This window comes from Camarhynchus parvulus, chromosome 4 (genome assembly GCF_901933205.1).
Source record: "Camarhynchus parvulus chromosome 4, STF_HiC, whole genome shotgun sequence".
Taxonomy (NCBI): Eukaryota; Metazoa; Chordata; class Aves; order Passeriformes; family Thraupidae; genus Camarhynchus; species Camarhynchus parvulus.
This window is the reverse complement of record NC_044574.1, coordinates 49584632-49610807: the sequence shown is the minus strand read 5'-3', so window position 1 is coordinate 49610807 and position 26176 is coordinate 49584632. Positions and strand designations below refer to the sequence as shown.

At 38.5% G+C, this 26176-nt stretch overlaps 1 protein-coding gene across 1 annotated transcript in view; it reads left to right on the top strand.

Annotated features, from left to right (window-relative positions):
* The window catches only part of TNKS (tankyrase), a 128570-nt gene that overhangs the window by 89248 nt on the left and 13146 nt on the right, over positions 1-26176 (top strand). Inside the window, 12 exon segments of the mRNA XM_030947785.1 lie at positions 1121-1242; positions 3723-3814; positions 3905-3983; positions 12613-12784; positions 13946-14025; positions 15037-15182; positions 16137-16302; positions 18885-19104; positions 19373-19482; positions 21996-22184; positions 23529-23766; positions 24457-24539. Coding sequence (XP_030803645.1) covers positions 1121-1242; positions 3723-3814; positions 3905-3983; positions 12613-12784; positions 13946-14025; positions 15037-15182; positions 16137-16302; positions 18885-19104; positions 19373-19482; positions 21996-22184; positions 23529-23766; positions 24457-24539 — 1697 coding nt within the window.

Here is a 26176-nt window from a genome sequence, read left to right as displayed (position 1 = left end):
TTCGGTTTATTTCTGTGTTTAGAATTCCTCAAGAGCAATGAGGGAAGATACATGTCCATTAATATCCACTGAAATTTGTAAACAAATGTGAGCATTATGTCAAATTTGACAGTATCTTGATGGGAGAGCTTGTATTTGCATCCCAAAATATCATGTTTTTACGTTGTTGAGTTGTTTTGTCTTATACTTTGGGAATAAAGTTACATTATATTTGTTATTTCAAAATTTATTTGCACTTGTGCTTTGAGTAGTGCTTTGCTTACCAAGAAATTTAAACCAGACATTAAAACAAAGGTGGGAGAAGAAAGCCCTTCATTAACAAACTTAAGATTTCAAGCTTGCTTATGAAACAAAAATATTTATATTTTTACTGAAATGGAAGTATTTTTTTCTAGTTCCCAGGGTCAGATGTAATTTTTGCTAACCTGCCTTTTGTCTGAACATTTTGAGAAAAACACTTCTTTTCAAATTCAAAGTTATTTAAAACTCAAATGAACTAGTTGCTGACCTAAACAAGATTTGGAAATAGCAAAATTAGTGATCTGTACTTGCAAAGATATACCTGCTGTCAAAACTTGTTTCATCTTGGGAGCAGACTGACTTCAAATGCTCAGCTAGTTAGCTTTCTTTAAGACCAATAGTTTAGTATTTTATATATGTATTATTCTTGGTTTTGTTGTTATTGTTGTTTTTTATAATTTTATAGAAGTTTTATATATACTTAAGCTTTACAGTGAATTCTTTGTCATGCAAATACAATACAGTTTTTGAAAAACAACTGAAATTGTTTATTTTCTTAAGAATAGCTCATAGCATTGTGCTTATTTGAACACAGACATGGGTAATGTAGAGGTCACATATGCATTTAATGTCAGGTGGGTGGAGGATAAAAGGGAGAAAAGCTATAAGGATTTTACTCAAGGCATAGCTTCCCCTATCCTTTAGCATATCCCTTTGGTTTCAGCAAAGCTTTCGTGTTCTGTGTCCCAGGTCAGCTGGCACCCAAAGACATGCAGAAGCACTCCTCTTTCCTCTTAACTGAGTATAGCTGTCTTTCTGCAATAACATTTATAAATGTGACATTTTGCTGAATATTAAATGTGTCTTTTTCCTCTAACAGATGAATTCAAAGGACACTCTCTACTGCAAGCAGCCAGAGAGGCAGACCTAGCCAAAGTGAAAAAGACACTTGCTTTGGAGATCATTAATTTTAAGCAGCCACAGTCGCATGAGACTGCACTGGTGAGATTATACAGTCAATCCATTTGCTTCATGATAAATGTGCTGGTAGCCTGGAGTCAAGGAGTTTTACTTCTACACTATGAAAATACATTCATCATCTGAGATAGGGAATTTGGCATTGAACACTTTCTATGCTTAAATAAAATCACCACTATAGAAAAAACATAATATAATTTATTTTATCACTTTTTTCCTTCCTTCTGGTAGATTACAGAGGCTCTCCAGCCACTCTTCACTTTTTCATTTTTCACTTCTCTTGAATTTTTCCCTATAAACCTCTTTTTTTGTTGGACTGTTGCTGTGGTTTTTTATGGGGTTAAATTTTATTTCTGTAGCCCAGTGGTTTCCTTCATGTTTTATGTGAGCGAACTTGGATCACAAATTTTCTTCACAGGATACATAAAATTGTGGTGAAACAGGTGTATATCACAGGGTCTTACAAGTTTGGAATAGTACTGACAATACCACATTAGCTGTAGAACCGGGTTCTTTTGAGGCTTTCCTGGCATTATTCTGCTCTTACTTAATTGTTTAAAGAAGCAGTGGAAGCAAAGAACACAGCCAGTATCCCAGATGTAGTGAAAACTTTGAAGCTGAGACTGATGGCATTATTAAAACCACTATAGTTATGATACTTTATTCCAGTGGAACATTTTCTTCCCAGTGTCAGGTCTTAGCTGCAGGCATGCAACTGCATATTTAGTGTTGGAAACATTGTGATTGTGATCAGAACATTGTGTATTGGGTACCAAGCATCCATATGCTCTGTTTCCTCTGTGGAGGACTCAGCATCCTCGCCTGAAGTTAGAATCAAGACAGAGAAGAGAGGTTTATAGGCTGAATATGAAGGCAGTATGAGTTTTGGGATGATGTTATCCTTTTCGTTCTGAGCGTATCAGCTGCTGCTATGTGGCATCTCTTTAGCTGTGTAATGATCACTTCATAGTCCCATAATGTTCTTTGCTCTTTTCTGCCTGCTGATTCTGCAGAGACAGCTGGACCAAATGGAATATTTTAGGTCTATTGATGTATTTGGTTCACTGTTCATTAAGTGCTTGACTGTGATTTTTCAGTTTTTGGCTGCTATACCTGAGCTTTTCAAATCATCCGCAGTCCAAATGAAAGGACTTAGCTTCCAGGATCAGATGAGGTTGTGTGTAATCTAACTGAGCTATTTCTGCCCTAAGCATGATATTGTTTTCCATGGGCCACTGGCATCTCTGCTGTATTTGCCAAAAGGCCACAGCAAGCACTTGATGTAGGTTTTAGTGTTGCTTTGAGATTTGGCAATATTTCAGCATTTGTGTGTTTTAGTACTTACCATATAGGCAGGAAATAGAGACAGGATATTATCTGCAAAGCCTTAAAAATGCTGCCTCACTTCACAGCAAAAGTTGATCTTAATGTTTATTTACAAAGCTTGCCTTTGCAAAATTTGGATGTACCCTGCTGATTAACAACAGTGTGGAAGCTTGAGTGAAAGTTACTTCATAATGAAGGCTGAAACTAGACAAAAGATGATTATTGGTACTAGTGCTACCTATTAGCATTGGGTTTGGGGTCTGTCTAATTGTAAACATTATAATTCTGCTGTTGGAAAGTTAGAGAACTCTTCCAGGAGACTTTCTGCCTTTTATGGGTTACTGGTTTAAAATGTGGGTAAAGATATAAACAGAAAAATCCAAAAGTTTCTCCTATTTCTCATAGTCTGCTATCTTGAGATGTCCAAACTTGAAATAAGCATTTCTGGACTTGGTTTTAAAGCTGGGTATTTAATCTCATCTGGAACGATGCTGGTAATTCCAGGCTTCAGGAATACGTTGATAGGGACACTGTTGAGAAGCCAGCAGATGCCAGCCACATTTAGGACAATAGTTGCACCTAGCAAAGGTCTGTGTGGTCCCACAAGGGCAGGCGTGAGCATTGAGAAACCCTGTGTTGAAGGCTGTGTCTTTCTCATAGCATGGGAAGAAAGAGACTCTAAGAGAAATGTATTGCCTGTTTGCTTATTACATAATCTGTAGCTGGGTGCATGACACAAATGGCCATTAACAAGGTCAGTACACATTAGAGCAGAGGAAGAACCAAAGCAACATTCAAGTCCTGTCAATTTGACAACTGCAGCAGAATCCTTACAGACCCCTTTGGAGACTCTCTGTAAAAAGTTAGGCTATTTCAAACTCTTTGTCTTTTCCTCCTTTGTTCTTTATGTGTCACTTTTGTCCTGATAGCTGGTTAATGTAGTTGGTACCATACTGCTTTTTTCCTAAGTGACAAATAGCTTTAAAATTAAAATTATTTTTCTGAGTAGAATAATTTAGCATTGATCCCTAACCTGTATTTTGTTCAGTATGATGAATTCTGTTTGTAAGTTTTGTAGTCTGTTTTTAGCAGAATAATTAAGGGATGAAGTAATATATCTTTAAAGTTCTTTATTGTCTGTGTATTTGAAATATGCTTTATGTTTCCTTTTTTTGCAGCACTGTGCTGTTGCTGCCGTGCATCCGAAGAGGAAGCAAGTTACAGAACTATTGCTCAGGAAAGGAGCAAATGTAAATGAGAAAAACAAAGAGTAGGTTTCTGAAATGTTTGAGTTTTCCGAAGGCCTCTGTCATACTAGAAATGTAAAAAACTAATACATCACTTTTCCCCCCACCTCTAGTTTCATGACGCCTTTACATGTTGCAGCTGAAAAAGCTCATAATGATGTCATGGAAGTTCTGCATAAACATGGAGCAAAGGTAAATATACTTGCATGTGTTTTATTTAAGACAAAGGGCAAGAAGAAGGGTTATGTTGATTTTATACCACATAAGTTTTTTTAATAGTTGCTACTTTTTATTCTGTATGCCTTGTGCTTCTTGTGTTAACCTTGAAGTGTGTTTTATCTGAAATAAGTACAGGATCCTCAGGAATCCCATTTGAAAAGTATTTCTCTCCAAGTAACTGAATAAAGGTTTTTAGTATTTTAAAATACTCATTTTTGATATAATATATATAATTTCTTGATATAATTTCTAATAAATACGGTTATCTCGGTGCCTCACATTGCTTTATCTTGTTGGCTTGAAAATATCCCATGGCTGAGGGTACTGACACTGAGTTTAGTATCCTAATGCTGAGTATTCCTTAGCCCTTGCTTGCTTTTATTCTCAGGGTCAGATTGTTTTGCTGTGCCCTTTAGCTGTTGATAGGTGCTGACCTAAGTAATTTGTGAGCTTGTGACCACATTGTTCAGCAAGTTATTAAAGACAGAGAAAGGTATAACTTAGCTTTATTTAGAATGTGGTTTAACCGTCTTTCAGAAGTGCTTTGGAATGATCTTTCTACAAGTTCTTGCAGCAAAATTGATATTCATAGTAATGATATACATCTCTACTTAATTTTCTCAGAAACTCTTCTTGATGGATATTTTCTTTGCATTGGCTAAAATATAAAAGATCTCTGTGGTTTTGCTTTGAATGGGGCTCAGATTGCTCTTTTTAACTCTTTGTCTCCATTCAGGGAGCTAGAAGTGAAGAACTCGTTACAAATTTTTACCTGTTGTATTATGTTATTGCCTGTAATAGCAATCAAATGTCACTCTTGCTGTGGTTGGAGGTATGAGCAGTGTAGTTGTATACACAGTCAAATGTTTTTATTTTGAAACAATGAATTTTAATTTATAAGCCTTTATGAGAGCTCACTGCCAGATTTTTTATTCGCTTCTATAGTACTTTAATGGATCATAAAATAGCTCAACAGCAATAACACAGCAGAGTTGATCGTGTTTGAGAGTCCTAATGCACTGGTGACTATTAAGTTTTGCCTAAGGGGGAAAGCAAGGCCAAAGTTCTTGATTATAATCATTAAAACTGTTGGTTATTATTTTCCCAAATTCACACTTAGTAGCATATCTATGCACTGAAAGTAAAAAAAAAATAATTTTGCCATAGGAATAGATACCTCATGACTTTTATGGATCTGCTTTTGCACAGGAATTCAGTACTGATGGTATTTGGGTGGGCACTGAACTGGACATGCTGGAGTTTCAGATGTACTCATACCAAAGTACTACCTGCTTTGAAATCCAAGGAGCTTCTGTGTGCTGCCACTGTATTCTTATTTAAATTAGTGCTCCCTTGAAAATCTGTCTCAGTTGTAGTCAGGCTTAGGAGTAAGCTCAAAGATGGCATCCTTACTAAAGTGGACCCATTTTGTTTTCTGAGTAGCACATTCTGATGATAGCTTGTAATTCTTTTATGTCCTGAAGCAGAGGTTCTTAAATTGTGATCCATGAGTCACTTGTGGACTGAGTAATGGTGCTGAGTGGTGCACAGTTATCTACAGAATGATGCTGAGTGGTGTGTTCTGTCTTTTATTCCACGAACAGTATGCAACTAGAGGTAGATAGTGATCATTAAACCTCCTTCTTCATTCATATCCCATATCCTATGTTATTCTGAGGATAGGCCATTCACATTTATGATCTAGCAAAGCACTTAAGTGCATGGCAGGAGACTAATCAAAGTTAATATTAAGTGCATATTTCCGTAGTGCAGTGGATCAGTGTCCAAAGTTTCTTAGCTGTAAAACAGTAAATAAGGCACCCATAATTTTCAATGAGAGGTAGATCATTAAGGCTTTATGAGGCGCTTTGAAGTTCCCATCTGGGAAGATGCTCAAGAATATTACTTAGTTAACTAGGCATATTTATCACTTTAAAATGTTTGTATTGCTTGTATATTATCATTTGACCTCTTGCTCATGCTTTGAGGTCAAAGCACTGTAGGCTTTTGGTTCATCAGATACTCTTGACACTGGGATATCTTTGTTTCTGACTGTTGTTACATGGCAGCTTTCATTCCTGAAGCATGATGCGAGTTTTGATGTTTTTCTTCTCTTGTGTGTTTGGAAGTTTTTCCTTCATGTTTTCTCTTTTTGTGTCTTGAATTTTAGGTACTTCATAAGTTGTAATCAGATATATTAAGCTCTTTGATCATGTCTGGTTGTATTTTTTACAAGAGAGGGTTCTCATGAGCTGGTGAATCTAGTCTCCCTGGCATAGCAGCTTCCCAGTGAAGATCCATGTGTTCTTTGAACTGCACTCTCCTGATTTTTAAATACCTCTCTTTTTATTTGATGCTTCCTTCAGTAAGGTATTTGCATTGAACAAGCTGATTCTTCTGTGCCTTTGTTTTGGTAGGCTAAGAGCCTCAAACACCTAATCTTCCCTTATACGGGAATGTTGTCTTTCCTATTCATCCTTATAAGCCCTTCTCTTTACTAGCACCAGAGGAAATCTTGGAGTTCAGGCAGAAAGAACAGAATTCATTCCACCACTGCTTTCCATGATGACACTTCTGTATCTCTGTTGTAAGGGCCTGACTCATGCATACTGGGATCCTATTTGCCTTTATAATAGAAATGAGACAGTAGTACTCAGATACTTCCTGTAATCTTACAGTGCACAGAGAATCTTGGTTTTGCTAATATTTTATATTTGTGCCCTTCAGCACAATTCTCCTGTGCCACAGTCATTATTGCAAATAGTAAAGCAAAATTATCCCACAACCAGCCACCAAGCAGCCTTCCCCTTTTCAAAATATTCAGTTTTTCCATCAAACTCTATTTTTTCAACATAAAATAAAATAAAAATTTCCAGTGTGATCTCTTGCAAAATGCTTACTGAGGTGTGTATGATGATATCTACCATGTAGAGCTTTTTCACTTTGCAGCCATTTCTTCTGCCAAAAGAGTTACTGTTAAAGCCAGCTTTAATCCCCCTTCTGGAAACCACTGCTGATTACTGAGAGAGTAACAATTTGAAAAAGATGTGTAATTCAAAGAAAGAAGAACTTTGTTCTTCTGAAATACTATGACAAAAGTCAGTCAGCTGATCCACAAAATAACCAGCAGTAATAGCTCTAGGAGGCAAAGTCATATAAAGTTCTGTAGATAGAAAATAATTTAGGATTGTTTTAGCATTTTATAGGAAATTCTTCTGTTTTCATGAGGAGCATCTGTGTCAAACAGCAAAAGTGAGTTCACATACAGTGGAGTATGTATGTATAGTCTTTTTTGTTCTATGGAAAGGGCTAAAGCATGATAAAGACTGCTTTAGGGAATTTGGGATGAACAGGGGGTGGTTTGTGGTCTTGGAGCTGGATTTAATTATCCATAATGTTACCACTGTGTAAATTTGCTGTTTGAAGTATGTTAGATGATAATAAATAGTGAAGGACTGCTTGAATAACATGTGCTTGATTGAGACTTATTTTACAGAAAGAACATCTGAGAACATTGTTCTCTTCGCTCTGTTGATCAGTGACAGAACCTGAGGGAACAGCATGAAGTTGTGTCAGGGGAGGTTTAGGTTGGATATCAGGAAAATTCTTCACCCAGAGGGTGGTTGGGCACTGGAACAGGCTCCCCAGGGAAGTGGTCACAGCACCAAGGCTGACAGAATTCAATAAGTGTTTGGACAATGCTCTCAGGAGCATGGTGTGACTCTTGGGGTGTCCTGTGCAGACAGGACCCATCGATGATCCTGATGGTTCCCCTCCAACTCAGGTTGTTCTGTGATTCTGGGATTTGTATTGGGAAGAATTTGCCTACTGGCAAGCAATTAACCCTGAATTGCTTATTTTGGTGTGTCTTGGTGGCCCTTACTGACAGGACAAACTAGGTTCCTAATGTGAACTGTGAAGAAATCCTTGTGCACATTAGTTGCACATCAGCATGTTGTGTCTAATCAACACACATTCCATGGAAGATGTTTTCATTAGCTTGGTACTTGAATTTGCAGAAGTTGACTGTCAATTTAAAGAACAGGTGAGAAACCTTGAGATTTCTTAGAATTTCCTTCAAGAATATTGATCATAAATATTTGTGGTTTTAAATGCCAGTTTTTACTTGTTTGCCTGCCCTGTTTGTGTGAGACAGCATTTCACACCGCTGCTTGTTTGATGTGGAATATTCTCAAAGTACCATATGAAAAATAAAAGCAGAGCATCTTCAAAGAATCCTCAAACATAAACAATTCTTATTAGACCCTTAATCAAATCTTCAAATGCCATGATTTTATCTTTGAAAATTATCAAAATATTTAATTTAAAAAATAATTTGAAAGTGGTGAACTAGTGAAAAGTGCATTTCATCTTGTTGTTGTATTTCTAGATAGTTGAATATTTCATATGACTAAGTTGTTGTCCAAATTTATAGACACATGGGAAATTAATGTGTTCAGAAAAACACTCAGCTTTCTAGCAGTGCAGAAGTAAAGGATTAGAATACTTTCTGAACTGGAAGGATTGTTGGAAAGAAAGACCTGCAAGCATGCGAGTTCACTGGTATCTTGGGCAAGTGCAGAGATGATGATGAATGCTCTTTAATTATGATATGCCTCTCTTCTGCAAGAGAAAATGAGCCTTTTTAAGGTCATGCCAGAGAGATAGTGTCCCTGTTCGTGATGGTAGCAGAAGTTAATTCATTTTGCTCTGCTGGGAAGATCTTGCTTTATGCATCTTTGCATAATGCAGTTATTTCTGTGCATTGGAGTAGCATGTTGCCAGCCTTTCATGATCATGGATTTGCAAATGTTCACCATCTATCTAGACCCACACACAAACGGAAAAGTTTTTGAATAACCTTGTTGTGTAACACATTTACTTCCAACATTTCAGGGAGAGGTATGATTTTCTCAGGGAACACTAAGAATTGAAAAATTAAATTACCTTTCAGAAATGTAGCAGATTCTAGACTATGATGGTTAACAACATAAAGACCTGTGTGGTCTTTTGTGATTTACTGGTTCAGTTTTTCTCACTGCTTAGACATCCAAACATGCTGAGCTTAATCTTAAGCTTCTATGCAGAAGAAGTAATTGTGGAACATCTTGACTGGATCCTATAGGAGCTTTCAGAGTGAAACTGACCATTTTTTCCTGCTTTTTTTCTGCTGACTGAGCTTGAAATTGTCACCAGTGCTGCTTCACTCCTATGTTTATTGTTGGACAATGTCCTGGTTTAGAGCAAATTTTGGAGGAGACCTCTGCCCTTCTTTTCTCCTCCCCTTCACCCTTGGAAGCAATCTTAAAGGTGCAAAACTTATTGCTGGGCTAAATAAACAAATGGGGATGCAAGCATCATAAAGTCACCCCAGGACAGACAACAAGACACAAGACATACTGCATGCTTGTCTTCAGAATTAGTGCAGGAGGAGAGCAGTTAGAGCACTTGCATTGCAGGGAAGGATACTGTGGTATGGAACTGCTGGCAGAACACAAGTTTCACATGGGATTTTTAGAATGTACGTCTTTTAGTAAGATTTTACAGAGAAAATCGCAGTTCTTGGAAGCTGTTGCTTTTTGTGCTGCTGTTTGTAGTGTCAAGGAGCAGGAGGGATATTTAGGGCATTTGATCTTGATAGAAAGCCTATATGATTATGAAGTATTGCAAAAAATGTTTCCTGAACAGATGCGAGCTGTTGAGCTACCACAAGTGCCTGGCAGCCAAGGGAATATTGCTGTAACTGTGTAGACTGCTCCAAGAGAGCAGCAGTGAGGGAAGGGCAAATCTCAGTAGTGTCTGATCATATGTGACCATTTCCATTTCTCTACTGTGTCTGTTCAGGATGGGCAAAAGGAAATTAGGGAAAGAGAGGAAAGAACCAGAAGGAAGTCTGCATTGGGTAGTACTGAATAGGACAGTATCTTTCTCTGAAACCACTTATTTAAAAACTCTTTTCAATTGATAACTGTATTCTGCTTTTACATTGCATTTTGATCAGTGGAATGACTGCTTCCATGCTAAAAGGTGAAGAAATTGGATCCAGAGCCAGTGCACTGTGGAGTAAAGCTGTCAAACCTGTCATTTTGACTCCTTGAAGAAAACTTGTCTGTAAGATAATTCAGAGCTACAGCCTTCTAATTTCAGACTGCTTATAAAGGGGACCAAATTGATATTTATCTTTTTTTTAATAAGTGCAGCTGGAACAATCTGGCTACTCAGGACACAGTTAAAGCAGTATACCTTGCATATTTCACATGTTGTCAAACAGAGTTTAGACTTTGAATTTGAAATGGCTCATGACTTTGGACCTGGTATTGAACAGTGTTTAACCAAGGTATATGTCTTACCAGCTCTGATTTTTGAGACTTTAAATCTCAATTTTGTATTTCAGTTTGTTGTGCTTAAGTTGATTTTCATTTGGAAGTAAGTCCTCTTGCTTTAAGCCTTATTAGAGTATATTCTTTTGCTGGTTTTAGAGAAGTGGTGCATTATTGCTGAGCGAAGATCTGCCCCAAAGTAAGCATATTCCCAGTGAAATTGTCTTGCAAAGCCTAACTCTGCTCCTGAGGTAAAGAGCAGCTGCATTTGGTGCATCATCTCTCTGTCAACTGCAGCTCTTTTTATCTCAGAAGGAAGCAGGTATTTCTTCAAATGGCTGATGTTCTTCTGCCAGAAGAATTGATTGTTGGCAAAGATAATGGTTTAGAGGTGAAAGGAGACCTTGGATAAGACATGTGAGATGATGGCTCTGATGACTCTGACAGTGTTCTTTTCAAATGAATATTAACATTTTTTCCAGGGACATAGTCAGGATCGAATTGTGCACGGTGAATGCCTTGCTGCTATTGCTTCTACACTTTGTTCAGTACAGGCCTGTTTAACACAGGAAGTCAGTAATAAAGAATACATTACTTATGATTTTCTTTTTTTGGATGAATGAAGCGTTATCAGCTACTTTGAGAATCCACAAATTTCATTTCATTCTGCTTTTACCATTACTAAATGTGTGTAGCCCCGAGTTCTGCTTACCTCTGTGCCCTTATCAGTGGTGAAAGGTATCTGGTATCCTGAAACAGATGAGGATTATCATATGAACAAAATGATGGATTTGGGACATTCAGCATCTAGTTAATATTTGTGATAGCAGTAAGTTTTTTATTTGAAACAACACTTTTAGGGCAATCCTATTAGAGTGTCATGAGCTGAGTGCAGTTAGAAGAAAGCAGACCTGTTCTCCTGTCCATCTTGCTGCAAGAGAGGTTTGTGATATGAGAAATTCCTACCCTGTCAGTCTGTAAAATAATTTCAGACAATATCAAATTACACTCTTCATTTATTTGGTTGTTCTTTGTTCTTTTTTGTGACTTGATATTGCAGTATTGCAGGTATTTTACTTTTTTACCCTATCTGGTAGTAGATCTTTACATAGTTAATTTAATTTAGTTTTAGTTAAATTTTGTTTAGTTTTAGAATAAGTGTCTTAACCAAAATGCTTTTTCACTGGTTTCATGAAGGCTAGCAGGGTTTGCATACTGCATTTGAGGTGAGATATAACAAGCAAAACCTTTGTTTGCTGTCACCACAAAGATTTTGGGATGGTAAAAAGGTGAATTTTGCACAGTAACAAAGTTTATTATGCATGCAGTTCACAGCCTGCAATCTGTAGGCTTGGAAACAGATAACAGGTTCTGAGTTGCTTGCAGAGACTATAGAGTAGTTCTGCATTTCATAAAGTGGTAAAAAAGCTGCTGGGCATTTGCATTTAAATTTGTCATGAATCGCTGCTAGGTACAGAGTATCTTCTTGAAAGGTTATTTTCATGGGGATGTTTTTCCGCTTTTTAAAGCTCTCTATTATTCTCTTCCTTTTTTTGATAGCACACTGGGAGAGATGCTTCTAGTTATTTAGCTGCTCTGTTAGATCTTGACAGATGGATGTGTTTCCATTATATCATACTCTGAAAATTATACTCCATTTTTCCTTTTTATACAGCCTTGTATTGAGAAGAATTATATTCAGTTATACTTAACATTGATGTAAAGGCACAAAAAGTGAGGAGGAAATGTTTGTCTCCAACTCCCCCCAACTCCTTCATAGAATTCTTCATTTGACATCTTTGTTTTGCATTAGTTCTTGGTACTGGGTAATGTTGAGTTATTCTTCTTTTGACAATGACAGATTGAAATTTCCTTAAAGCTGTAAGATCCTTGAATTGTTTGGTAACAATTTACGTCAAGTTACCTCTTTGTCAAACTGTGATAGTGTTTCTTTTCTTGCATGAGTTTGGTCTTCATCAAATTTCACAAAAGCTTGATCACTATTTAGAGTATGGTTCTGGGGATCCTATATTGTTTGCTAGCCATGCAACCAAATAACCTGTGTTGTTAAAAGACAGGAAAACATCTGTGGTAAATTATTTTTCCATTGGAGTATTTGCCTGTTTTGTCATTTGGTTTTGTTTAATTGCAGTGCAGAAGAATTGATAGGTAAATTTGTATGCTGAAAAATTCTTCTTACTGCTCTTCTTACTAAGGACAGGGACAGGTGCAGCCTTTTAATTACAAGAGTGTTTCATTTCATATTGCTGCTGCTTTTTCAGATGAATGCACTGGACACACTTGGTCAGACAGCGTTGCACAGGGCTGCGTTAGCAGGGCACTTGCAAACCTGCCGGTTGTTGCTGAGTTACGGCTCTGATCCCTCCATCATCTCTTTGCAAGGCTTCACAGCAGCACAGATGGGAAATGAAGCAGTGCAACAGATCTTAAGTGGTGGGTAAAAGTAAAGGCTTGTGTATTTGAGCTTCAGCTTCTCGCTTTACAGCTTTGAATCTTGTTTCTTTCTCAGTGCATGAGACTTGAAGTAGTTTTCTCATCTCTCCTTTCTGCCATCAAGTGCAGACAACTACAGTATGTGTTGTGTGACACTTCTCAGAAAATAAGTAAATAGCTCTGCTCAGTTCAGTGATTTTGTGCAAATGGAGAAGAAGATAATCATCCTGTAGATCTAGAATATGCTGTCCATACAGGAAGGTTGTAGGAAGACACATGTAGGGAGTTTTGGGATTCTTTTGGTAGCAGGTTCCAAGGCAACTGGAATGTTGCTGAGCATGTAAGAAACCTTTTTCCCTGCATCAACCAACCTGTTAGGTACTCCCTACTTCAGCAGTCACAAGCAGAGTGTTACTGGCAGAAAAACACTGATAGTTGCTAAACAGTTTCAACTTTGACTTCAAATCTCTTGTGAAAGTGCTCTGGATAGTGCTTAGGTAACAATTTGTCTATATCTTCTATTAAAATGATGAATAGATGTTTAAAAAGGGTGGCACTATTTTTCATATAAGTGCTTAAGGGTTTGCATCCTCTTACCCACGTTACATTTGAATTTTTGCAAGTACAGAGAAGAATAATTGCATCAATACCTAGTAAAGAGCAAGTAACTCACCCTACAGTGAGATGTGCAGGTAGTCAAACAAAGGCAGATATCCAGATAGGTGAGAAGACATGTAACTAGAAACTCCATTTCCTCCAGTGTTTTCAACAATATTGCCTTAAAACAGGACAAAACAAGGAAAAAGCATTTTACAGCAGTGCAAAGGACTGTTTTGAAGTGTACCCACTCCTGAGATGTGGCTGGTTACCTGGGTAGTATTACCTGTTAAAATGTGCACATGAATGTATATATGTGGACTGAGAGAGAAGAATGTTGGCAGAATCATGTCAGCTTTAGAGTCAAAATCTGACTGATTTGCTCTAAAACTGAAGTGCCTTATTCAGACATGTTGGCAATATGAATTTGAACTTCACAATCCCAGCTGCATTTTCAAAAGTAACAACAGATCAACTTCACCCCCAGCTTTGGAAAATACATTGAGCACAAGTTAATACAACTGATGTATCCTAAGTAATCTTAAAGCATTTTTCCCTATGTAGAAAGTACACCGGTGCGCACATCCGACGTGGATTATCGGTTGTTAGAGGCGTCCAAAGCTGGAGACTTGGAAACTGTGAAGGTAGGTTTGCACAGTTCATGGGAATTTTCTACTTTGCATTGCTATGCAAGGCTTGTGGAAACAGTGCCCAATGGATCATAAAAATCATAAAAAATGGGAAGTCACGGAGTCATGGATCTTCCTTTTTTTTTTTTCTAGAAGGTAGTACATTAAGGTGTACTGAGCTGTGTTTCTGTTAGGTTTCTGTGTTTCTTGTTTATTCTGCCAGTCCTTCACACATTCATGTCTTTGATGGACTCAGATGTAGCCATAATTCTTTGAAGCAGATTCTGTGATTCTCAGAATCACAGTTTAGTAGAAACAAGCCCTCTGGGGCATGATTCAATCAGATGGCAAGCAAACACTGTTAACAGGTAGCAGACTTAATATTTTAAACCATCCTTAATCTGAAGGTGGAGGATCAGGCCATGGAATCCCACCATCACAGGAAGGTTTGATCTTGTTTTTGATCCTTGATCTGTGGACAAAACAGCCTGCAGATGGACTCTTGTGCATACTTTCCCACCTTGAACTTCAGCATGATATACATTAATATTCGAACAGCAGCAATTTTGTGTACCAGCAGCTCCTTTGACTGCTAAGCTAAATATTTCTGGTTTTCTGGAGGCCGTATGGACCAGAAATACATCTGGTAATATATCTGGAGAAAGTTATATGGCCTTGAACCTAGTACTTGATGATGTAGAAGTTCACCCTTTCTTATACATTAAGAACATTTTCACACTGCTTCCATCATTTAAGTCTTATTTGTTATGGAAGTACATTGAGCTGTAAATTTAGAACTCCTACTTTTTAACTTTGCGTAAGTGGAAAGAAATTTCCTGATACTTCAAAATATTTGTATAATATAAGTGGATCAAATTTTGTGTTGGGGTCTTTGAAGGTGGTAGTTTAGTTATTTGCTTTTGGGTTTGTTTGTTTCATATTTTGTTGTTGCTGTTTGATTTTGGGGAGTTTCTTATTTGTTAGTTTTAGTTCTGTACTAGGTTTTGTGTTCTTTTGTCTCCCCAGCAACTTTGCAGCCCTCAGAATGTGAATTGCAGAGATCTGGAAGGCCGTCATTCAACACCACTGCACTTTGCTGCGGGATATAACCGGGTGTCAGTGGTGGAGTATCTCCTGCACCATGGAGCAGATGTGCATGCCAAAGATAAAGGGTACATTTCATTCCTTGATATGTTCTGCTGTTCTCTCTTGGTGTGAGGCTTATATCCCTTATATATTCATTTTGCTTCAGATTTCAGTGACCATGGTGTTTTTCTCTTGGAAATCTTTCCTCCTTGTTGAGCATTGTTCCCATGCTGTAGGGAGGTTTATAGACCATTACAGCATACTTTGCTTTCTGGAGAAGCCAATATCAAGTACTTACCTGGAACTGTAATACATGATGCTTCTCTTCCCCTTTTTGCCCATTTTGGAGACTTTGTTTTGCTTAAAAGCAGCCTTTAACTTGTTTTAGGTGATCTAAAATTAGTTTTGAATAAAATGGGGTAAAATAACAGGGTTATCTCAGGGCATTTTTCTAATTATGTTAGCTTTTATTATTAAGTTAATATTTTTTACAGTTAATATTCCGTTAAAGTATATAAAACATTTACATTTCTTTTGCCTTAGTTGTGAAGCAGCATGGTTATGCTCGCTCTTTTACTCCATATATTAGTTCAGGGTGGAGGATAATACATTTCCAATACTGTACTTTCAGGCTTACCCTGGAAGAAATGTTTGGGTATCTTTCTGTGTCTATCAGATGTGCAGTACTTACTAATAACTGCACTTCAAACAGATTATATAGTGTTATGTCCTTTTTGAAATTTATACTCAAATATCTAAACTTAGAACAATTGTGAGCAATTTAGTTTTTGTCTGTTATTAACAGCATTGAGGTTGCTTATGGAAGCTGTAACATTGGGGCTTACTAAGTATTTGAAAGTCTTGTGGATGAGAACTGAAGGAGGATAATTAAGTTTTAATTGATTTTTTAATAGAGGAATAAAACCATGAAAACTGGAAAACTGAAAGATAACAATAATGTCTGGTGAAAGTGGGGGTTTTATCCACTGATTGCCTATAGGATTTTATTCTCTAGCTATTAATGCTTTCTCTTTGATTAGTGGCTTGGTACCCCTGCACAATGCCTGTTCTTATGGACACTACGAAGTGGCTGAACTCCTAGTGAGGCACGGTGCTTCTGTCAACGTGGCAGACCTGTGGAAATTCACTCCTCTACATGAAGCAGCAGCAAAAGGAAAATACGAAATCTGCAAACTGCTTTTAAAAGTATGTGCTGGAGATATCAGATTTGTCCTTAAATGCATATATATTTATTTTTTCTGAAGATTAATTAATGCAAAGTTAATTGCATTCAGTGAATTCTTTGTGGTATCTTTGAATCAATTTTTATCTTGCAATTGTTTTATGGTTTCTTGTGTAATATCATTGACATAAAAAGAATCATCAGTACAAGTACTGTTTCCAGCATGTGTGTTAACTCCCTACCTTGTCCTATCCATCCCTTTCTGAAATAGTTACTGCATTTAAGTAAATTCTGTTAATACTTATGCAAGAGTGTGTTACAGAGCAATAGCGGAAGGTGGGTCCTAAATGCTGTTTGGTATGAGAGGAATTCAGAACTGTTATGTTAATGTATAATTTATCAAGCTCCTGGAGGAAATGCATGTTAATATACTGTGGCATAAATATTCATTATACTTAAAGGAAGAACCTGTTAAAAGCATGAGGTAATGCAAAGATATTTCCAGTGAGAAACATGAATTTGAGGAACTTCTTAACATAACGTCAGATCCTGCCCTGAGGGGATGAAAGGGGGTCCTAGAGTCAAATTTCTTGCCAATCCCATTTCCTCTTTCAGCCTTGCCTACTTATGTCCCTCTGAAGCACAACATTTAAAATAGGAGAAAGGCAGAATATGGATAGTCTTAAGATAATGAGGATCTACCCCAGCCACTTCTCATTTGCTGCTACAAAGCCCCACTATTTCCCTCCTATATCATTAACTATTTCACTTGATTACCAAAAAAGCAGTCAGAGAGAGAAGAATGATAGTGTGAAGCACATCTACAGCAGAAACCAAGGGATATTAAGAGATGTCTGTGGAGTAGGCATGGTGGTGGCCTGGAAGTAACACCCTAATAGAGATGTTAGCTCAAGCTATAGAACACCTGTAATCTCTCAAGCACAGTGTTGCATTATAGATGCTGGAGATCTCTGGCGTTTTCTGGTCATTCCACAGGGAATTTACCCATATTTTGTCTTCAGAGGATCCTGAATGGATGTCCAACAGGAAATAGAAAAGTGCTGAAATTTAGGTTTTTAAAATCACTCTTTCACGAGATAAGAGCTAAATATGCCCTTAAGGTGACACAGATGTAAAGTCTCTGGGTGTCTGTGGGTATGTGCTCACACTGCAGTTTACTCAGGGTTTCTCCTGCTGTGCCTCCTATGCCAGCTGGCAGTGTTGTCAGTTCTGCTGAGTTGTGGACGTTGAGCTTGACCCCTCCTGACTTGTGTTCCTTCTCTCCTGATCTGCTTGAAGAAGGAAACAAAAATAAACAGACATTTTGGAGACAGTGTCTTTTTTAATCACCTTTCTTTGAAATGGCCACCTTCATTTATTTCTATGCCTTGGAAGGGGTCACAGAAGACACTGTCTCTTCATTCAGATATTTATTTTGGAACTATTTAAATAGTTCCAATTTTGATGAGTTTTAAATTAAGGGATTTTAGGTCATATCTTAGAGGAGTTATTGCAGTCTAGAAATCTTTCCACAAAGAATGCTCTCTTCCTAAAAGAACCACAGCTGTGGAAACTGCTTCTATGTAATCAATACTCTGTCCTTTCTGTCCCTTGCTCTTCATCCTTTGCACCATGAGCCCAGTTGTACTGCTTCCAAATACAAAGCAGTTAATTCTCTCTGTTCTCCCATTCCCAGTCCAGTGGGAAATGGCAGGGTAGACTTGCTGGCAGGGATTGTGCTTGACTGTTCTGAAGAGGTCAGCCAGAAAACTCTAGCACCAGCAGCTGCCTCTGCTTTATCTATCTTTGTTTTTTCCCACTGCTGCTGAGAGTGAATAGGGAAGGAGCTGTCCTCCCACAAACCTGAATGTGGACGTGACTCACACCATATGCTCTGCATAGTTGTGTGTTCCCCTTCTCATCCCCTGATGCTCCAGTACTGTGTTCTTATCACTGCCTGATCTACATGTTTTACCAGCACAGATACACTCCAGTGGATATCCAACTCCACTTGTCCACCAAATTTTTTTTTCACTTCTTCCAAAGACCTGTAAACTGCTTAAGATGGTGCTGTTGTCTATTGGAAAGTGTAGAGAAGAGTATTTTGCTGGTTCCCTTCTGAAAAAAGTGCCTTTCAATATCAGGGTGACATTTAGTAAAACTCAGAGCCTGGCTTTGCTAGCTCAGAAGGTAGTGCTCAGGAAATACTTCTGCCAGCCATTTGATTCCTACCAGTTTTCAGCAGAAGGGGAGGACTGGCAGCAAGACACTTGCAGTTGGCTTTCCTTTCACACTGCTGTGACAGTAAGAAATAGCTACATGCAGGAAATGCTCCTGAACATACTTCAGTTGCAGGTAGAGCAGGGACAGCTCTTGAAGAGGGCTGCCGTTCTTGCCTGTGGAATTGAGATTCACACAGCTGTGTTTCAGACTAGTGCTTTTAGGCCCCAGACTTCTGAATTTATTTTCTTATGCCTACTAATCTGTACAATTACTACTTCATTATGGTAGGTCTGCAAAATCCTATTTTATTTGGCACAGTAGCTGCACACGTGCACTGCTGTGTGTATGACTGTGACACTAGCATTCCATTTGCTCTTTGCAGCACGGAGCTGATCCAACAAAAAAGAATCGAGACGGGAACACTCCTTTAGATTTGGTGAAAGAAGGGGACACAGATATCCAGGACTTACTGCGAGGAGATGCTGCCCTGCTAGATGCTGCCAAGAAGGGGTGCCTGGCACGAGTGCAGAAGCTGTGTACTCAAGAAAATATCAATTGCAGAGACACCCAGGGAAGAAATTCAACACCACTGCATCTCGCAGGTGGGTAACGTGCCAGGTTTTCAAGGCTTGTATGTTTGTGGTAGGTCTACAGATGTAATTTGCCAAAATCAGGATTGGTATAGGAAGAGTTTCATAGAGAATTGTCCTGTACAAAGAGTCAAGTAGGGCTTCTATTTCAGGAGGTAATACAATTGCTAGGGAAAAGGAACTTTTGCAGTTGAAAAATTGCCTTAGCTTTTCTGTTGAATATTTTTCTTTAGTTTAGCTCTCCTAGTACCTAATTTCTTTTCCTGTGCTTTTTCTACAGCTGGTTACAACAATTTGGAAGTAGCTGAATACCTTCTTGAGCATGGTGCTGACGTTAATGCCCAGGACAAAGGAGGATTAATTCCCCTACACAATGCAGCATCCTATGGGGTAGGTGCAGGCAGTCTTGCCATGAGTAGAACAGCAAGGGACTCCTTGAAGTCATATCCAAAGGCAGATATTTTGCAGCTGTTTTGCTGTGAACACAGTTTAGGTTTTGATGAAGTATTTGTCAGGCTAAGTTGCTGTTGTGAGTCCTGTTTGCAGTCCTACACATTAAAAATAGGACACAGATTCAGGTGTGCTGTAGCAGTTAAATGCTGCAGTTTGGAAAGATCACTACAATGTAGCTTTTATGCAGGCAGGCAGATGCACAGGATTGAACATTTTAGGGTGATATTCGAAACAGAAAAGACCTCAAGTTGTGTCTGAAAGACTTAGATGGAAGGAAGAGAAAAATAGCAGGGGATTGTGTGCAGATGATGACAGGGAAGTGGAGGTGTGTTACAGCTGGTGTTTGGTGGGAATCTATTGCTAGAGTTGAAGGACTACTGTTTGTAATGTGGTTGTTCTCCAGGGCAAGCCATCTGCTGCAAGGGGTGCAGTGATGGATTCAAGCCATTTCAGATGAGTCAGGCCCTCTTTCCTCCATATAGGAGTAAGCATCTGTGTCCCAGTTGCACAGATGCCTAATAGATTGCTTATAAGCAGTTGTTAGTTGTGGATTGGGTGAGAAAGAACTCTCTTGTAAATAGTTGTACAGAGACAGTGCTTGAGGAGCTTCTAGCACTGTGCTTACAGTCAGAGAGGATCTGAAGCTCATGAAGTACTGGGTTTGATGGTCACGATATGCTTTGTCTGTTACTTACCTGGCCCTGGCACAAGTACAGGAAAATCTGGAACAGGTGACCCCAACAGAACCATGATTGCTTTTGTTTGAGAGCAAATGAAATAAAAAGGGCAGTGTTCACCTTGTTTTTAAAAAGAGCATCAATGGAACTCTGTCTACACCATTTGTATTGGTTCTTTACATCACTCTGGGATCCCAGTGTCCCAAAGAGCAAAAGGCCCCAAATCATGATGAAGGATTAGAAAGCAGCACAGAATTCTTTTGTGTTACAGGGTCTTAATACCAAGTAATATTGTTTATCAGCATCTGCCTTTAAGCATTCATTCCCAAGATGTTTCTAAGATCTAGAGATAAATTCTGTTGGAAAGACTGTGTTCTTTTCTTTGGCATGAGAAAACAAAACACACATTTTACACAAACCCAAACCATTTCTATTGGCATAGAGAAATGTCAGAGATTGGTTTTAGTGGATTATCATTTCTAAAAATCATAATGCAAATCTAACCTGGTTGCCCTGCTTCCTCTAGGAAACATTAAAAAGGCAATGTTTGGTGCTTCTCCATCAGCTTATTTAGTTAAGAGTTGCTTCATACCTTTCCTGGCATCCCACACTTCTCTGTGAACTGTCATCAGCCTGTTCAAATCTCTGTGATGGGTGGTAGAGAGGAGAGGAGTAATGGTTTCACAAGTTCATAGCTGGCAAGATTCACAAGCTCTGCCTTTTCCTCACAAAATTTCTTCAGTTCTCCCACCCAGTACTTCATGCTGTGTGTCCCTCAATAGGGCTTTCTGTGACAGAAAAATCACAGGAACAGCAATTGCTTTAGAAGTTTGGCAGAGAGGAAAAATAAAGTTGGCAGTATTTTCAAACCACACTTGTTCAGAGACCAAGCTGTTTATGAGTGCTGCAAAGAGTCATTTAATTGCCATTGAAGGGAAGAAGGAAATCCATTGGCAATTCTTTGTGCCTCTGCTTAAAATTTTAGTGTTTCATGCTACCACCCATTCATTTTGACTACCTGCTTTTTTTTCTTTGCTGTCTTGCACAAGAAGGACCTACTGGTTAGAGGCAGGCAAAAATTCCATTTGTCAGTTTTCTCTTATTTCTGCTTGGGAGACTTCAAGAACAGTTTATTGATGGAAGCATGGGGTTATAAGTTCATTACTTTTATAACCCATGTAAAGCAGCTATTTCTTGTGACACTCATAATACATTTTATCAATTACAGCTCTCATAAAGTATGAGTGAAGATAGAACAGATCTGTGATGCCACAGATGAGTTCAAAGTCTTGCAAGAAAGAAAGTACAACAAAGACGACTGTGTACGCACAGGGGTGGCTCAGTAGCACAACACATTGATCTTCAGAGCTTCTAGTATTGTGTCACAAAAGTTGCAGCCCAGTAAATTCACCAGTTCTTTCAAATTTGTCCACAAACAATTCTTTTATGCAGGGTTAAGTATCATGTCTGCTCCTGCAGCTGGCACAAACTTCATGCTGTGTACTTGGGGTAATTTGACATAAATCTGCTTCTGTGCCTGATCCCAATTCTTCTGTGCTGGTGAATGATCTGCTAGTGCACAGACGCAGATGACTGTGGAGCTGCAGTATGAATTGGTATCTGGAGAATGTGCTCCTCCTGTGACACAGGAAGCAGAATGAATTAAGGAAAGAGAAACCACAAGAGTCTCTACGCACCATTACGTCCAGCATAAAAAAAGGAATGTATGTTTTACCAGTGTCATGTTGATTAGGATGTTCTTGTGTTTTCCAGCATGTGGACATAGCAGCACTGTTGATCAAATATAATACATGTGTAAATGCAACAGATAAATGGGCATTCACACCTTTGCATGAAGCTGCACAAAAAGGAAGGACACAGCTCTGTGCTCTGCTGTTAGCTCATGGAGCAGATCCAACCATGAAGAACCAAGAGGGTCAGACACCACTAGACCTGGCAACAGTAAGTTCATGTTAGCCAGCCGCAGGCTGCTCTGAAGGATGTACTCTGCATATTAAATTCATTTCTATGGCTCCCTGGCATCAGCAGTCCTCAGCTTCCATTGTGCCGAGCTGGAGAGAGAAGGGCATCTCCTGTCTACCTCTTTGTGGCTTTTTATCCATGGGACCAGGCATTTTCCTTTGGCTGAAATCTTAGCATGGCTTGTGATTTAAGGTTTGCTTCTCCTTAAATATTCACTCCTGGGATCAATCTCCTCATTCCCAGGAATAAAACTCTCTGAAGTGTCTCTGATGATGGTCAGTCTGTGTGCTGTTGGTGATTATTTCTTTGAACTTAGGAGGAACACCAGATGGACCTTTAGAGGAATGGGAACATTTGGTGGGTTGTTACGCTCAGTGCCTCCGTATTACCTCAGTTCCTTTTAAAAAAATTAACTCCAAAAGAACATTCCAAAGAATTCATTCTACCTCTAAAATTTGTAGGTGGCTATCAAACCTTTACTAAAACTGGCTTCTGTAAACTTTCTTTTAAATGGTTTAAAAGCCTAATAAGGTTTTATGAACATGTATGCCCCAGCTTAAACAATCTTGATGGAATAGCTAATGCAACCAAATTGGGCGCTGTGTCTGGTCTCAGTGCAAGTATCTTTTAGGGTTATTGATTTATTTATGGAGAGTTCAAGAAATATCCTCCAGAGTAATCCGAGCTCTAGAAAACTTGCTTTGTGATGAAGGAGATGAAAGTTATTTGATTTCTCTGCAGGAAAATAAGGGTGTCTTAATCATGTTCTACAAGAATTTTTAAGGAGGAAGTTCTTGAAGATGAGGGTGTTGCTTAATTAAGTCAATAAAGGCTAAATGCAGCTGTTAGCTAAGACCATACTTCTCCTGAGCTCCTGTCCTTTATTTTTTCTCTTCTAACCCAAGAAATATGATTATAGCGAAGGCAGTGGTAATCTTTCCACTGAAACCTTGTTCCAGTGCACCTGAAGTTGAGCCTGACAGAAATTAAGAAGTGGTATTTCCTGTCCTAGGTTCTGAAGGATTTCAAATAGAGTTGCTGCATTGTTCCCTCTGGCTTTAGCATTTATAAAGCCATTCTGCCAGAAAAAAAATTAGATGTAGCTTCCTATATACCTTTAGAAATGGGGAGAACCTGATTCACCTATGTCTTGAGTGGTGAATCAAAATGTTCTTGAAACTGTGAATTCCCCTGTAACAGAAGCTGGCAGTTTTCTTTCTAGTGGGGACCAGAACAATCAAATAAAGCAGTTAAAAATTATTTCCAGAGATCAGTGACTTGTGACACTGGGAGCTCTTGTTGGGTGTTCTTTCTGTTTTTCAGGCTGATGATATCCGAGCTCTGCTGATAGATGCGATGCCTCCAGAAGCTTTGCCCACATGCTTCAAGCCTCAGGCCACTGTTGTCAGTGCCTCTGTGATCTCTCCAGCATCCACACCGTCCTGCCTGAGTGCTGCCAGCAGCATCGATAACCTCACGGGGCCACTGGCAGAACTGGCTGTGGGAGGGGCATCCAATGCTGGGGATGGAGCTGCAGGAACTGACAGGAAGGAAGGAGAAGGTGCGTTTGCTGCTGGACAACTTTACATTGCCAGAAGTACAGTAGTTTAGTATCAAAATAGGCCTTGGTTTATCTGAAAAGCATTTCTGACTAGCCAGAAAATACTGTGCAGTTTGAACTGTAATAATCAATGTTTTAAAGTGTCTGATGCTCGTTAGCTGTTCACTGCTAACTGTTCATCTGTGTTTGCTATCAGTCATTAGGTCTGACTACAAATGCAGATCTGATTAGGTGCCCAGATGTTCACTGACTTCATAAAGAAAATCCAATGAGAATTATTTTGATGAAGAAGTTATGATTGTGATGGCTGGGGATTTTGCCAAGGTTTTTTAAACCCTTTGATTAGTATCTGGAGTCCATGCTTTAGGTCAGAATCTAAGGGGGTTGCATAGCAAAAATATACCCACCCTTCCTTTCCTTCTCTTTGCAGTATGAGCCTGTATTTGTCACAGATGGTTTGTGCTTTTAATAATTGATTCTGAAGAGGGAACGGTGATGAGCTTTGCACAGAGCTTTGACACAATGGAAGTAGATTGTTTATTACAGACATAGAAAATTTGATTTAAAATTCCAAACTCTGATTCCTTTTATAGAGAACCAGGGGTATTGCTTGATTTTTTTTTAAGGAGGTTAGTTTGGTTTTTTTACTTCAGATGTATAGGATGTAAAGACTTATTTCTTCTCTTACAGTTTCTGGTCTTGACATGAACATTACCCAGTTCCTAAAAAGCCTGGGTCTTGAACACCTTCGGGATATCTTTGAGACAGAACAGGTAAGTGGCAAGCTTCATCTCTATTTCTGTGTTCGGGAGATAAACAAACATAATAAATTTGAGTGACATTTTCACTTTCTAATTGAAAAAGGGAAGGAAAAAACCCACACTTCACATCTACAGAGAAAGAAGTGTGTTGAAGTTTTCTTTCAGTTTTCTGCAAATGAATTGCCACATACAATATGGTGAAGTTGCAAAACCTATGAAAATATGTTTTCTTGCTGGATTCAGGTGTCAAGTAGCTTTCACTTACACATATACTGTGACTGCCAATTTGACTTGTATTCTGAGAGTTATTTTGAACCTTGTGAACTTTGAACATGATGACTATAATGAAGTTAGGTTCAAATGTCACCTGTGTTTGTCCTTCAGCAGTCTTGACAGCCAAACAAGCCTTTCACTACCTGTAGTGCTACATGTGATAGTTTGGTTAGATCTAGGAAACTCTCCACTTTGACTGTATGCTGAAATAAAAACCTAGCATGGGAGTAGTCACGCTACAGAATGCAGAAGCTACGTTTCCTCTTAGGTTAGGACCATGGCATTAACTGGGTTTTGCCAGGCCAACTTTCAAAAGTCATTGAGAAATAGGGGAATAAAACCTACAGATTTATCAGTAATTCAGCATATATGAAAAGGGTACAACTAATGTAAATTTCTCAAGCTTTCATTATGTTTTACAGCAGAAGTACCTGTAATGAATTTGTAGATTTCTTTTATGTACCGTTTCTTAAATTTAACATGTTGCAGTTAAATTGATCTGTTTACATGACTGAGATGGATGTACATGTGGAAGTGTAAGGTACAAGTGCAAGAGACTGGATTTGATGATTATTTTTTCCACTGGCCTCTGCTGCTAATCTTTTATTGAGGAATCAGGAAACAAAGGTTTGAAATGTGATGTGTTGTTTACAATTCCAGCTGTTTCTATAAAATGTTCAAAGATAAAATACCATAGAACTTTTCCCCTTCTCAATCATGAAGCATAAGCTCTTCTCTTTAGTTTGGAACTCCTTCTGTTCAGAAGGAAACCAGCCTCAAACCAAGCTATGCACTTCTCCAGTTTTATTATTATTTTTCACACCTTCCTGTTGCCTAGCTGGTCTTGTTCTACTTTTGCTTCCTTGACTCCTAACCTGGTGAGAGCTTCCCCTGCTAATAAGATTTAACAATGCAAATCGGATTCAATATATTCATCATTTTGAAATCATCTAGCTCTTCTTGTAAGTTTCTTTTGTAGAAAAAACAAGCTCATCTTCTTTAAGCTTGCTCTTTTAAGCTGGTTTTCCAAGCACTACCTTCATGTACACTTTTTCACGTTGGCTCATTATTAGTAAGGTTGTAGAATATTAATTTCTGCTTGTGTACTGAAAGTAATGAATTGTACAATGCTGTGTAATGTTGAATGCTTCAAAAGCACTCCCGTATTTGTGCCAGCATTTCAGTGCATTCCCCTTCTACCTAAGGAAAAATGTTTGTGAGAACCTTCTTTGAGAACCAGGTGTTGTTAATTGGTGTGAGAGAAGTGAAAGTTTTGCACAATTTCAGGCTGTGGCAGCTGGGCATGGTCCTGTGATAGGGACAGGTTTGCCAGAAGGTGGCAGCAAGTAGAAGTGAAGCAAAACATTATCTACCTT